The 12,896-nt window shown below is 54.0% G+C and overlaps 5 protein-coding genes and 1 non-coding gene across 6 annotated transcripts; 3 read left to right on the forward strand and 3 right to left on the reverse strand.

Annotated features, from left to right (window-relative positions):
• Positions 1–470: 470 nt before the first annotated feature.
• MDM34 (ERMES complex subunit) lies at positions 471–2,276 on the forward strand (the record flags this gene model as incomplete). Its single annotated transcript, XM_049352537.1, has 1 exon — positions 471–2,276. One exon carries the CDS (start codon positions 471–473, stop codon positions 2,274–2,276), a length of 1,806 nt encoding a protein of 601 aa, XP_049212916.1.
• Positions 2,277–2,687: 411 nt separating this feature from the next.
• J4E79_003645 (uncharacterized protein) lies at positions 2,688–3,110 on the reverse strand (the record flags this gene model as incomplete). The annotated part of the gene is made up of 1 exon (XM_049352538.1): positions 2,688–3,110. The coding sequence occupies one exon, from the start codon at positions 3,108–3,110 to the stop codon at positions 2,688–2,690; it is 423 nt and encodes a 140-aa protein (XP_049212917.1).
• Positions 3,111–4,191: 1,081 nt separating this feature from the next.
• Positions 4,192–4,289, reverse strand: J4E79_003646. Its single transcript has one exon. It is a non-coding gene; the product is annotated as a tRNA-Val (tRNA).
• A 505-nt stretch (positions 4,290–4,794) lies between these two features.
• Positions 4,795–7,214, forward strand: J4E79_003647 (uncharacterized protein; the record flags this gene model as incomplete). Its single annotated transcript, XM_049352539.1, has 2 exons — positions 4,795–4,928; positions 5,069–7,214. 2 exons carry the CDS (start codon positions 4,795–4,797, stop codon positions 7,212–7,214), a joined length of 2,280 nt encoding a protein of 759 aa, XP_049212918.1.
• Positions 7,215–7,650: 436 nt separating this feature from the next.
• On the reverse strand, positions 7,651–8,796 carry J4E79_003648 (uncharacterized protein; the record flags this gene model as incomplete). The annotated part of the gene is made up of 1 exon (XM_049352540.1): positions 7,651–8,796. One exon carries the CDS (start codon positions 8,794–8,796, stop codon positions 7,651–7,653), a length of 1,146 nt encoding a protein of 381 aa, XP_049212919.1.
• Positions 8,797–9,358: 562 nt separating this feature from the next.
• Positions 9,359–11,639, forward strand: J4E79_003649 (uncharacterized protein; the record flags this gene model as incomplete). The annotated part of the gene is made up of 4 exons (XM_049352541.1): positions 9,359–9,495; positions 9,544–9,742; positions 9,793–9,890; positions 9,938–11,639. 4 exons carry the CDS (start codon positions 9,359–9,361, stop codon positions 11,637–11,639), a joined length of 2,136 nt encoding a protein of 711 aa, XP_049212920.1.
• Between the last annotated feature and the right edge of the window lie 1,257 nt (positions 11,640–12,896).

Below are 12,896 nucleotides of genomic sequence, written 5' to 3' on the forward strand. Positions count from 1 at the left end.
CTTGTCGATCAAGGTGGCAGTGGTGGCAGCGAATCACTCGCAGCGGGATGCTAGTCTGTAACGTAGACGTGCATGCAACGGCTCCAGGCTCTTCACCGCCAGTCGCGATGTTCAGGTAGACTAAACCGGATGCGAGGGGCGGGTGCTGTCTGCGCACGGCCGACGAGCGGTTGTGTAAAAAGTTGGCGGCATCATCCTTGACGTCGGTACCTTTCACCCGGAAAATCCCCTCGAGTGCCGCATGTGCTCCCACGGTCTCTCCACCACGACACGCCCATCTATACCTGCCCACACCGCCCGCAATATTCACTGCCCGCCCGTCACCCCGCCCGTCCCGTCCGAAATACGCCCACCCCCCAGAATTGGCCTCGTGTGATCGCATGGCGAATGCACGCGACAGCAGCATCATCTGCCAATCCCCAACACCCGCGCGGTAACCACGTCGACGCTGCACGCATCAACCACCCACCATGGCCTTCAACTTCAACTGGTCGCCGCTGATAGCCGACACGTCGAGGGCGCGCGACATGCTGACGACGGCCCTCAACAAGTCGCCCAAGCCGCCCATCATCGTCGACGACATCATCGTCACTGAGCTGAATCTCGGCACCACCCCGCCCGAGCTCGAGATACTGGAGATTGGAGATTTGGCGGAGGACCGGTTCAGGGGCATCTTCAAGATGTCGTATGCGGGTGACGCGTTTCTGACGCTCAAAACAAAAGTCCAGGCAAATCCGCTGAAGACGTATCTCTCCAACAAGCCAGACTTTGCGTCACCGCAGCCGCTGGCAGCGTCATCGGGCTTGACTATACCGTTGCAAATTACGCTGTCTAATATCCGATTGTCTGGTTTCGTCATCTTGGTCTTTTCCAAACAAAAGGGCTTGACGCTGGTCTTCAGGAACGACCCTCTGGACTCGCTCAAGGTCTCGTCGACGTTTGATTCAATCCCCTTTGTGCGCGACTACCTGCAAAAGGAGATTGAGGGCCAATTGCGTATCTTGTTCATGGAAGATTTGCCAGCTATCATTCACAGGTTGTCACTACGCATGCTGTCGCCCGAGTACCAAGAAATCGAAACAGAAGAGCGGCTAGAGAGCGCCAACGATACCACCGCAGCCATCGATCCCCTCGCATCGCCACCACAAGACGCTGTCGATGCGTTCGGCAACCCATTAGACGAAGCACAGATCTCGGCCTTGTCGCTCGACTCTGGCGAGATCCACGCCTCCTTCTCCCAGAAGAACATCCTTCGCCTAGCCGCCCTCTCCGAATCGCAACGAACCCTTTCCCTCTTCACACCCGGCATTCGCGATGCCGTCTTCCGAGCGTGGGCAGGTCACCCAGACAGGCCCGAGTCTGGTGCTGCGACACCGGCACTCACACAAGGCAGTTTGTCAAGGATACAGTCGACGTTTGGCAGTCTCAAGTCTGGCGCTTCGTCAGTCGCGTCTGGCAGCACAGGCAACGAGACGCTGAGCTCGCGACCCACCATGGCATCGGCGTACTCGACATCGGCAGGGCTCAGTCTTGGCTCAAGTCGCTCACGCACAGGTGGCATGCGGAAACGGAAGAAGCGCGTTGTTGATCTACGCAAGAAGGACGGCGTCGACTCCGGCGTCTCCACAGGGGCTAACACACCGTTGCCCAGCGCATACGCCTCCGAGACATCGAGCGTCATACCAGAGGAAAGAGAGGCAGAGGAGGAACTCGCTACCCCACCAACGAGCCCCGCACAACCTGGCATGCGCTTTGAGAGTAGGCGTGGCAGTCTGGACATCGGTACGCCGAAACGGATACCCGAAGAACCTCCTGCTTTTGGCCCTCTTCTCGCCCCTGCTCCAGTCCTCTCAGAGTCATCGAAGCCTGGCAAATCGAAACAAAAGACCCCACCAGCCGCTCACCTCGAAGACCCATTCATATCCCACACCTCTTCCAGACGTCCGCCGCTGTCGCGCAACAAGCTACGCCAAGCACAGCAATCCACCTCGCCGCTCCTCCGCTCCCTGTCTTTTGACAAAGTCTCATCGCTCTCAGCCCTCTGCTCGCCGCCGCGCACATCTTCCCCACCGAACGCTGACGTCATGGCCAGCTCGGGAGGCATCCTCGAACAAGCATGGATGACGAAGATGGCGCAGGAGATTGCTCGCAAGGTCCAGGAAGAAAAGGACCGATCGTCTCGGCGACCATCACACACCCGGACGAAGACAGCACCCACAGGAGGCTTTTGGCAGAGCGACGATGAGATCGAAGCACCGCCCGCTTACGTTGCGTAAGCAATGATGAAGTTATGAGCCATGAAGATTTTCACGACGTACCGTCTTCGTACATATTAGTTCTTGCATGTTATTTTTGTCCATCACTTGTTGTTTCATTTGTCTACCAAACTGCTTGTTAGCATTGGCGTATCAGGATTGGGAAAAGCTCGTTGCCGTTGGATCAACTTGAGTATATAACTTAGGGGGTTAGTGGGGCTCTTAACATAATGAGCGGTGCATAGAAGAGCCATGGAGAACGAAGGGGCAAGCGCGATATAGTGTCGTCGCTTTTACATATCAGACTACTAATCTCATTACCGAAGGCGATGTGAGCGTCGCTAAGAAGAGTATATATCAAATCACTCTCATCTTCACAAGACCATTTTTGGTGTCCTTGACATCTTTTCTCATTACTCTATTTCACAACCATCAAGGTCCTGGCACAGGGATAGCACCAATCTGCACCATCAGTCCAAAGATATCCGGCTGTCCCAACTCCTCCACAATCTGGCCATTCTCAAATCGATAGATGTTGAGCGCTGTCATGCAAATGCTCTTTCCCGTAGGAGCAACACCCATAAAAGGTCCATTGTGTGTACCGCGCGTTTCGAAGCGACACACGATTTTGTCGCCCTCGGCAATGGTTTCTTTGATCGTCCATTGGATGTCGGGGAAGGCGCTGCGCATCATGCCGAGGATTTGGAGGTAGCCGTCAAGACCTTGGAGAGGAGGGCCGCCGAAGGGGACGTGGAAGGTCGCGTTAGGTGAGATGACTTCTTTTCCGATGGCGACGTCGCCGCTGTTTATGAACTCCGTAAAGCGGGTCAGGTGGGGGAGGAGGGCGGAGGACATTGTCTGTGAGGTGAGTGATTAGAATTGGTAGGTGCTGAGAGAGTGTGGGATGGGGTTCGTTACGTAGTTTGGAGTTGGTGTAGGTTCCTTGCTGGATGGAAATGTTTCTTTTTGCGGACAGCAAGACGATGTAGATTTCAACTACGATCTAAGGGTAGAATTGATAACCTCGAAATTGATGTTGTAGTGATGAGATATGAGTAACGATCGCGAGCAGCTACGTCTTTATATCACACCTGTTGTACTGTAGTAACCATCCGACAGAAAGCTGAATAATCGCCACCAGACTGCCTTACCAAATCACACGTCTGTATCGCCTATTCATCACCTAGTGAGTTACCGTCGGTTACTACCGGTTGATTTCGAAAGCTATGGGTCCTAATCGTGGAAGGTTCCAAGATTATCCTTAGAGCGTCACCTACGCCGCTATAGGGCCGACGACGGTCTAGCGTGGTAAAGATCGAGGCAAAAATCGCATGTACTGATACGTGTCTTGGTGATATATGACGAGGACTGAGTCGTGTTCCTGTAGTTGACGGTTGTTGTGATATTGCACATAGCACGCGACTTGGGGCATAGACGCGATAGCGACGATTGTCAAAGAATAGACAGCTACCTACGCGCATGTGAAAATGCGATAACCAGAACAGTAGCGGCTATATAACTGGAGCCTGCCAATCTGAGCAAGATCGGTGCCTTGCATGCGACGTTCGGATGTTGTGCCTTTCGGATGATGTGTCTTCGGATGGTGTACCACCGGATGTAGTGCTAAACGAAAACAAGAGAACGCTGATACACATGGAACTCAGATGTCAGATTCACTGCGAAAGTGCAACCGTTCTTTCACGTTTGTCAAGTCTCCAACGTCCGAAAAGAATAGTGCAAAAGAGGAGGATACGGGATATTATAGTTCAGAGCAGTACCGACTTGTATCCTACCTACATTGAAATCTGTGTAACGATGTTCCCCCTATCAGTCAAAAATGGACAAAAAATCTGCTAACGCGCAACATTCAAACAGCAGAAGCTTAGACTGGCCAAAAAGAAAATGACCCGAAGGCCTCACTGAAACCCTTAGGCTTTGACTCATCGGAGGTTTGAACTCCGGACCTTCAGTGTACTAACGGGCTTTTGAGGGCCTTTGTTAGACTGACGTGATAACCAACTACACCAACGAGCCTTGCTTGATGAACTTTGGCCAAAAAGACCAAAATATGTACCAAGCCAGAAAACACACTTTTGCGTGGTCTGAATTTTACAAGACGCCACGACGAGGATGAAGAAGTGGTTTTCGATCTTTGGGCCGGAGAGCTAAGCATTCTACGGTCAAAGTGGGGAATTACATGTCACTGAGCAGACGTGGTTGGGTCAGGGGCCGGCGGTGCGCGATCACGAACCTACCTTTACCTGGGCGGACAAGAACACCAAAGCCCACCAAATACCATGATGATCACTACATTTCCCCTACAGCTGGATATTGAAGATCAGCAAACCATATCCAACCCTTGCCACGATCCGCAAACCATGGGATGACCTTGAGAACAGAAAAGCCCATGTCCGCTCACGACTTCGGCCCGATACCAGCAATAACCGATGCCAGCGTTGCCGTCCCCGCGTTTTGTTAAGGTGCCCACAATTCCCGACAGCTTCAAACACCGACACGACGCATTGCTTCGAGATGAGGCATGGAAGCAAATGCCCCACAACAGCCTGCTGGCGCGCAGGCGGCCACCAACCCGGATGAGGACGAAGCTTCGAAGATCAAGAGGACGCAGATTGCGTGTTTGAACTGCAGGAAGAGGAAGAGTCGGTGTTTGCTGTAAGTGGCTGAGGTTTCTTGTTTGTTTGCGCGCGTCGGTGGTTTCAAGCTGGCTAGGATTGAAGTTTGCGCGTGGACAGCTCTTGTCGCGACACCGAATGTGCGTGCATATCGTATGTAGTTCTAACGTGGCGTTGCAGCGACTCCGACAACTCAATACCATGCCTTCGATGCAAGCGCGACAACCTCGAATGCGTACTAGGCGGCAGCAACCGCGGCGGAAGACGCGAGCGGAAGAAGAAACGCGTCGATGAATCGCAGTCGCAATCTGAATCGCTACCACAACAGCCGCTCCCATCGCTGGCGAATACCGCACCCGAAGGAAGCTTCCACACGCTGGGAAATCTCGGTACAACATGGTCGCAAGACCCAGGCGCACAGCCGTTCGGCGAAGAGCTCCAAGCATCACGCTCTGGCTCCTCGAATACCGATGAACTGCCCTTTTCAAATCTGCAGAACCCGTCGGATGCGCTGGGTATACTGGCGAGGGTCGCTGGAGAATCGAGCTCGAATGACGAGATCAACGGGACGGGTAGAAACAACAGCATAGGACATGCGCGAGGGTCATCCCTCAGCATGCCCGCGCCACTGTCCTTCTCGTACCCGTTACTAGACCGAGGAATACTCACCGTGCATTCTCTGTGCCAGCTGCTCGTACGCTTCCAACAGCAGTACCATCCATACTACCCACTCGCGCCAGGGCACGCCTTCGAAACATCGCGTCTATCCGACATGGTGAACAACGAGAAACACCTTCTCACAGCCATCCTCCTCATCGCTTCCAAAGACCTCGTCGACGAACCGCACATCTACGAAGCCTGTTCCGAACACATGAAGAGCCTTGTCTCGACGCTGGCCGCGGGAGGCGATGCCGGAATCGAAGCAGTAGAGGCTCTCCTTCTGCTCGCTGAGTGGGCGCCGTATACACAGCGTGGTTCTGGCAAGGTTGGCAAGGGCGAGGAAGATAAGGAGAGCTGGATGCATGTTGGTCTTGCTCTGAGGATCGCGTACTTCCTTGCTCTCGATCGGTACTCGTTCCGCTTCGTGGATCAGGGCAAGGATCCGGACCATCATCGCAAGCGTCTCATTTGGACGGCGGCATATGTTTCTGACCGCCACATCAGCATCAGAATCGGGAAGGCGTTCTGGTCGCGTGGACCGGGGCCTTTGACAACGCTGCGAAGAGAGGATTACCCATCGTTGATCCCCAAGAGCCCGAACGAAGAGGACCATGCTTCCATCTTCCAGGCAAACCTCGAACTCACGCAACTCTTCAGCAATGTCCACGATACTCTGTATTCAAACCCCAGTTCGAGTTTCCGATCGCAGATGAGCGGCAGCTACATCAAATTCATCGACGATTTCCGGTCAGCGATATACGGGTGGAAGAGCGTCTGGGGCACATTGACATGCTCTCCACCGCTCAAAGCATGTCTACTCATGTCATACGACTACCTCCGTCTCTACACCAACGCCTTCGCCTTCCAAGCCACCGTCCTGCGCGCACTACCCTCCTCATCTACATCCACCGACCCCGTAGTCGGTACACCAGCCACCATGGCAAACGGGCGCATGCAAGTCCCCCAGCGCGTCTTTGTCAACAACGTCGGCGCAGTAGGCGATGCGCGCTTCATCTACGAGGGTCTCGACGCCGCAAAAGCGATTCTCACAACCGTGAACAACTTTGTCGATCCAGAGCGCTCCCTTCGTTTCATGCCACTGAGATACTACCTCTACCTCGTCTACGCCGGCGTCTTCCTCTACCGCGCCCGCTGCACCGGCGTCATAAGCGCAGACGAAGACCGCGCCATCCGCGCCATGATCAACGAAACCGTCGCCCGCCTCGAGCGCAGTGCCGTAGGAGCCGGCGCTGGCATCCAGCACCCCGGCTCCCGCTACTCACAACTCCTCAAGCTCCTCTGGGCAAAAGTACCAAAGAAGGACAAGGCGAGTCGCTCTTCTTTCCGCCACCCAGGCACGCATATTGCGAGTAATCCGGTTGACCAGAATGGGTTCCCTCAACATCCTATTGTGGGGGCGAGTCCGCAGGCGAGTAGTAATGGGACGGGGGAGAGTCCGGCGCTGACGGAGCAGATGGGCGATTTTGGGTGGACAGATTTGGGCGCTGTTAATGAGTTTGCGGTGGGTGGGGGTGGGGGGAATGCGCCGGCGGATGATGCGGCGTTGTGGAATGGGTTTTTGCCGCTGGATATGGGGTGGAATGCTCAGGGGCTGGGGTTTGAGGGTATGGGGTTTGATTCTAATGAGCTGGGCATGTTGTTCTAGATGAGGTGTTTTGATCGTTGGAAGGCGAATAGTTGTGTACTATGAAGCATGGGGTTTGTGAGAAACAGCAAATCCTGTCTTGTCAGACTGTTCAGAATCTCTGTAAACAACGCTGGCGAAGTTCGGTCTTGCCAGATCCAGTTCTCACTCATACGGAAAGTCCATAGGACACTCATCGGCGGAGTCTCATGCCATTTGGTGAGAAGGTTAAGCTATGCTATCCATATCTGAAAGCGACATGCCTTGCATACCGCAAAGAGGCTGCGGAGATAGCCAGCCAATTCGCCCATATCTCATGTCATCTCGTTCTTCGTGGAAGTAGTATACAAATGTCGTATGCAAGAAAGGAAAAAGGAAGAGGACATCCGTAGTCAAACATATGCCAGTGACGCAAGCCAATGCTCCTACTGTCCGTGATTAACCACACAGGCCGTGCTCACTTGCGCTTCCCAGCTTTTGATCGTGTCGTGGGCCGGGATGGAGCGGCTTTGGCCTGACTTGCTGCTGTGGGCGCATCGAAAGACCGTGTTGCCTTCTTCTTGAGCACCTTTGTAGAGCCTTCGACGGTGGGCTCGTCTTCTGCCTTCCGCTTAAGAGAGGACTTGTTTGTGTTGGTCTCGGCAGCATGAACGCTGCGTTTGAGGTCGGATGAAGGCGGTGATGGGGGCTGTTGCGTTGTTTCTTCCATCGTGTCGTCCTCTTCTTCCGCAGTGGTCTCTCCGTTCTTCCCGTTGCGCTGTTGGGCTACCCACGAGAGCAGCTTTTCTTCTGCTTCTGCGTCATCTTCATCATCTTCCCCACCTAGCATTGCCTCTGCCATCTCGCCTGCGATATCATCACCCGCGTCATTGTCTGTTGCCATGCGCATCGCAAACTCGAGCAGCTGTTGGGGATCCATACCGGTGAGCGGTCCGCCAGTAGCAGCGAGTTGCCGTTGCAACGCTGCCAATAGCGCGTCCTGTGGTATGCCCTCTTCGCCCTGATCCATGCCGTCGTCGATGTCTTCGTCATCATCGTATGGAGGCGAGGCGGGCTCCGTGACAAAGGCCATTTTTGCCTTTCCTTTGCCTGGCCGTGAAGACAGCGCTCCTGGTGAGCTCGGTGGTGAGCCTTTCGCCCATTCTGGTATGTCTGTGAGCTTCTCCCTCCAGTCCTTGAACAAAGCATATGGTTGCGCGTTGTCGTCGAGGGTCTTGGGCTTGGTTCCACGGCTCGCCTGTGAGCGCCAAACTATAGGCGAATGTCCCAGCGGTGTTGTCTCTGACTGTGTGTTCACGCTATCCTTGGCCAATCTCTTCCTGGCTGGTGCGCTCTTCACTGCCCGCTTCCTCTTCAGGCCTGCTTTTGCGCCCTTTACATCAAGCGCTTGAAACTTGGTATCATCGTAGCCATCCGACGCGTACTCGAGGTCGTTGAAGTAGTCGAAGCGGTCCCAGTCGTCTTCCATGTCCTCATCGCCGCATGTTGCTGGTGGTGGTGAGGCGACGGCGTGCTCTGCAAGGTCGTCGGCGGCCATGTATTCGTCTTCGACGTAGAAGAAGTCGCCTTCGTAATCATCGTAGTCATCGTCGTAATCGCTCATGTTGGGTAGGACCGGTGGTCGTGTATGCGATCACATGCGCTGAGTGCGGTCGAGGACGTCGTTTGCGATGCGATGCGCGACCGTACAGTTTCGTGGCGCGAAAGGTGGGGTGATGATAGAGGTGATGGCAGAGGTGACGACGTGATTGCGCTTCTGCGTGGTTGGGGCGTAGGGTCGAGTCGAGGTCGCGCAGTCGGGGTGAGGAAGGGTATGACGCGGGCGTGCAGAGGGCTCCTCTCCTCCCTGAGTGCACGGTGGTCATCAGCGCAACCCCAAGCCACCAATTCGAGGGAGTCAAGACCAGCGGAGAGAAGGCAACTCGGCATGTGTGACTGCCCGTGCAACTCCAGATGCCGCCTTATGCTCCTTCCCTATCGAGGGGCCCGAGATGCAACTTCCGCATCTGTTTGCTACAGTAAACACGAAGCGCGCCTTCCCCGCGAACGGCTCCACGCGGCTTAACAACACCGAGGCTCCCCAAACTTCCTTCCGCCATGCCACGAACAAAGTGCTTCTGTAGCTGTTCAATCAATATCTTTGCTCCATATACCCATTTGTGACCATGCGTGCCTTTAGAAAGTCCACTCACCTCTCGCGCCAGCTTCTTGCTACCAATGGCGCCCGCTACAACTCTACCATTGCGCCCGCTGCCAAACCGCTTACTTCTGTCCTCATAGCGAATCGCGGAGAGATTGCACTGTGAGCCTCATGACCAAATCCACAAATCTAGAACTAACACGGTTGCAGACGAGTTGGAAGAACAGCTTCAGAATACGGCATCAAGACCACGACCCTCTTTACCGACCCAGATGCTCGATCGCAACATGCGCTGAGCTCGCCCTACGCCGTAAACCTGGGGGACCCCTCCGCATATCTTGATGGAGACCGTATAATACAAATCGCGAAAGAGCAAGGATGCCAGGGCATACATCCGGGCTACGGCTTTGTAAGAGCTCATGTACACGATGAGGTGGAATAAGGCTAACAGGAAGATAGCTGAGCGAGAATCCTACATTCGCAAGGAAATGTACAGACGCTGGCCTCACATTCATCGGACCGCCATGGCAAGCAATCGAGTCCATGGGTAGCAAGAGGTAGGTGATCAGCACATGCTGTAGACGTCGTGACTAACACATAGAAGTGAGTCCAAGGACATCATGACCAAAGCCGGCGTTCCCTGTATCCCAGGCTACCACGGTTCCGAACAAGATCCAGCGTACCTCAAAGAGCAGGCCGCGAGCATCGGCTACCCCGTACTCCTCAAAGCCGTCAAGGGCGGCGGCGGCAAGGGTATGCGCATCGTCAACACCGAAGCCGAGTTCTTCGACCAACTCGCGTCGGCAAAGTCAGAGGCGCGGAACTCTTTCGGCGATGAAGTCATGCTAGTGGAGAAGTACATCACCACGCCTCGCCACATCGAAGTCCAGGTCTTCGCCGACAAGCATGGCAACTGCGTTGCGCTTGGAGAGAGAGACTGCAGCATACAACGCCGGCATCAGAAGATCCTCGAAGAGTCGCCAGCACCGCATCTGGACGAGGCCATCAGGCAGGATATCTGGGAGAAGGCGAGACAAGCTGCACTTGCAGTCGGATATGAAGGAGCAGGCACAGTCGAGTTCATCTTTGACAACGAGACGGGCGAATTCTTCTTCATGGAGATGAACACAAGATTGCAAGTCGAACACCCTGTCACAGAAATGGTGACTGGTGAGGACCTTGTGAGATGGCAACTTATCGTTGCTGAGGGTGGAAAGCTACCTCTTACCCAACAGGAGATTGAACAGAGGATCAAGGAGAGGGGTCATGCCATCGAAGCGCGCATATACGCCGAAAACCCAGACATGAACTTCATTCCCGATTCTGGTCTCTTGCTTCACTTGAAGACCCCAACACCCACATCCACCGTTCGTATCGACTCTGGTTTCATCGCTGGTGACGAAGTATCCTCTCACTATGACCCCATGATCTCCAAACTCATCGTTCAAGGCCCGACCCGCGAGGCTGCAATCCAGAAGCTGCGGGCCGCCCTAGAGGATTACGAAGTCGCCGGCCCTATAACAAACATCGAGTTCATCAAGCGCATGTGCGTATCTCCCAACTTCGTCGCCGGCGATGTAGAAACGGGATACATCCAAAAACACCACGCCGAGCTCTTCACACCCGAGGCCCCAGCACCAGAAGTCTACGCACAAGCCGCCCTTGGCCTCGCGCTACAAGAGATCTCATCATCGAGAGGAGACGTATGGACAGGGCCACCCGTGACAGCCGTAGGATTCGGCTTCAGCAGCTCATACCAACAACGCGAGTTCAACCTCATCGAGACCCCCGCCGACGGCAAAGGCGAAGCCACAGCAACAAAAGTCAGCATCCGACAAACCAGCCCCCAGCAATTCGACATCAGCGTCGGCGACAAGACATACAACAACGTCACATCCACCTTCTCCCCTTCCAACAACACACTCACATCCTTCTACCCCCACACCCGCCTAGCAACAACCTTCATCCGCGACGAAGACCGCCTCACCCTCTTCCACCTCGGCCGCCAGTATCGCCTCAAACTCGCCATGCCAGAGTGGACAAAGAAGGCGCTCGGCGTCAAGGACGTGGCCAACAGCGTCCTCGCGCCCATGCCGTGCAAGGTCCTCAGAGTGGAAGTCGAAGAGGGTCAGGAGGTCAAGAAGGACCAGGCGCTTGTCGTTATCGAGAGTATGAAGATGGAGACTGTGATCAGGAGTCCGAGTCATGGGATCGTGAAGCGCATTGTTCATGGTAAAGGTGATTTGTGCAAGGCGGGGACTGCGTTGGTGGAGTTTGAGGAGGCGGAGGCGGAGGCGAAGGAGTGATCTTTTATTTACAGAAAAAAGTCGAGATGTATATATGAGCGCGAAAATATGAGAACTTATGAGTTACGATGCTCTGTTCAGGGTGTGGTGTTGAGGCGGAATATTTTTTAAAGTGTGATTGTGGTTGCAATGTGTCAAATCTCAGGGCAAGTACAATAACAAAAAACCGCAACCACAAGGCTTTACACGACGTCATAAGCACTTTAGGTGATCATTCTGACATTGGTCATCTCACTTTGATATATACGCCTTCTTCCTGCGACACGTTGTTGCGCCGTGCCATTTAATTGCATCCGGTATACGTCAACTCTCTGCACCCATAGCCATACACAATTTCGCTCGCAGTATACCGTCGAGTTCCGGAAGGCTTGTGCAGCGCGATAACACCAGAGATGAAAACAAATAACGTTACCAGATACCAGTGTCACATACATGTACTAAATTGTGGTGTTTTATGTCTCCATACGGAGTAGTCCACGAGGAAAAGGAGGAAAATAAGCAGCTGCGCAACAAGTATTTCATCATGGCAGTAGAAGTTTTCAAGGTTGTTCACAAGCTAGTTTATTGTTCGTACACGTGCTCAAGACATCGATCTTCAACCAGTGCACTCTAGACGATGGGGAGATATGCCGTAAAGACGACCAAGCTCAGACTTATCGATGTATGGGCATTGGGATGTTATAGAGGCAGACGTCTCGCATAACGCACAACACATGCGAGACGTCTGTCTCTACAACATCCTAATGCCCATACAGCGACAAGTGGAGCGCGAGCTATACAGCGTATGACCCCACCGTCTAGATTTTCTACGTATCAAAGTATCGTAGCAGCCTCGCATACTTGAGGTAGCTGCACCGTTTGTGTACGCACTGCGCGGCACCCTCAATTCGCTTCTCATTTCACAAGAGAGACCGTGGTACTGTGCGTAGCACGAGCCTGTCCATCGTTGTCGTCTACCTCCTTGCCCAGTTGTCAACTTCATATTCGTCTAACCGAAGGTATTGAGCTCGGCGGAGCAGTTGCCCCGAAGTCGATGGTAAGCGCGAAGGAAGTGTGGATGATGGACGAGGTGGGTGTGAGACGTAAATACGGCGGCCCGGCCATGAGGTGTTGGGAGTGGCCCCTATGGTAGGATATCCTGTGTAGTAATCATGTAAGTGAGGTATGGTGGAGGTAGATATGCAAGGGCTGAGGCCGTAGGATCACGATGATCTGGTCTTGCCCTTGGTTCTTAGAAGCGTACTGGATCTCCCGCTC

Source organism: Alternaria viburni (assembly GCF_023758015.1).
Source record: "Alternaria viburni strain BMP 2772 chromosome Unknown scaffold_6, whole genome shotgun sequence".
Lineage (NCBI taxonomy): Eukaryota > Fungi > Ascomycota > Dothideomycetes > Pleosporales > Pleosporaceae > Alternaria > Alternaria viburni.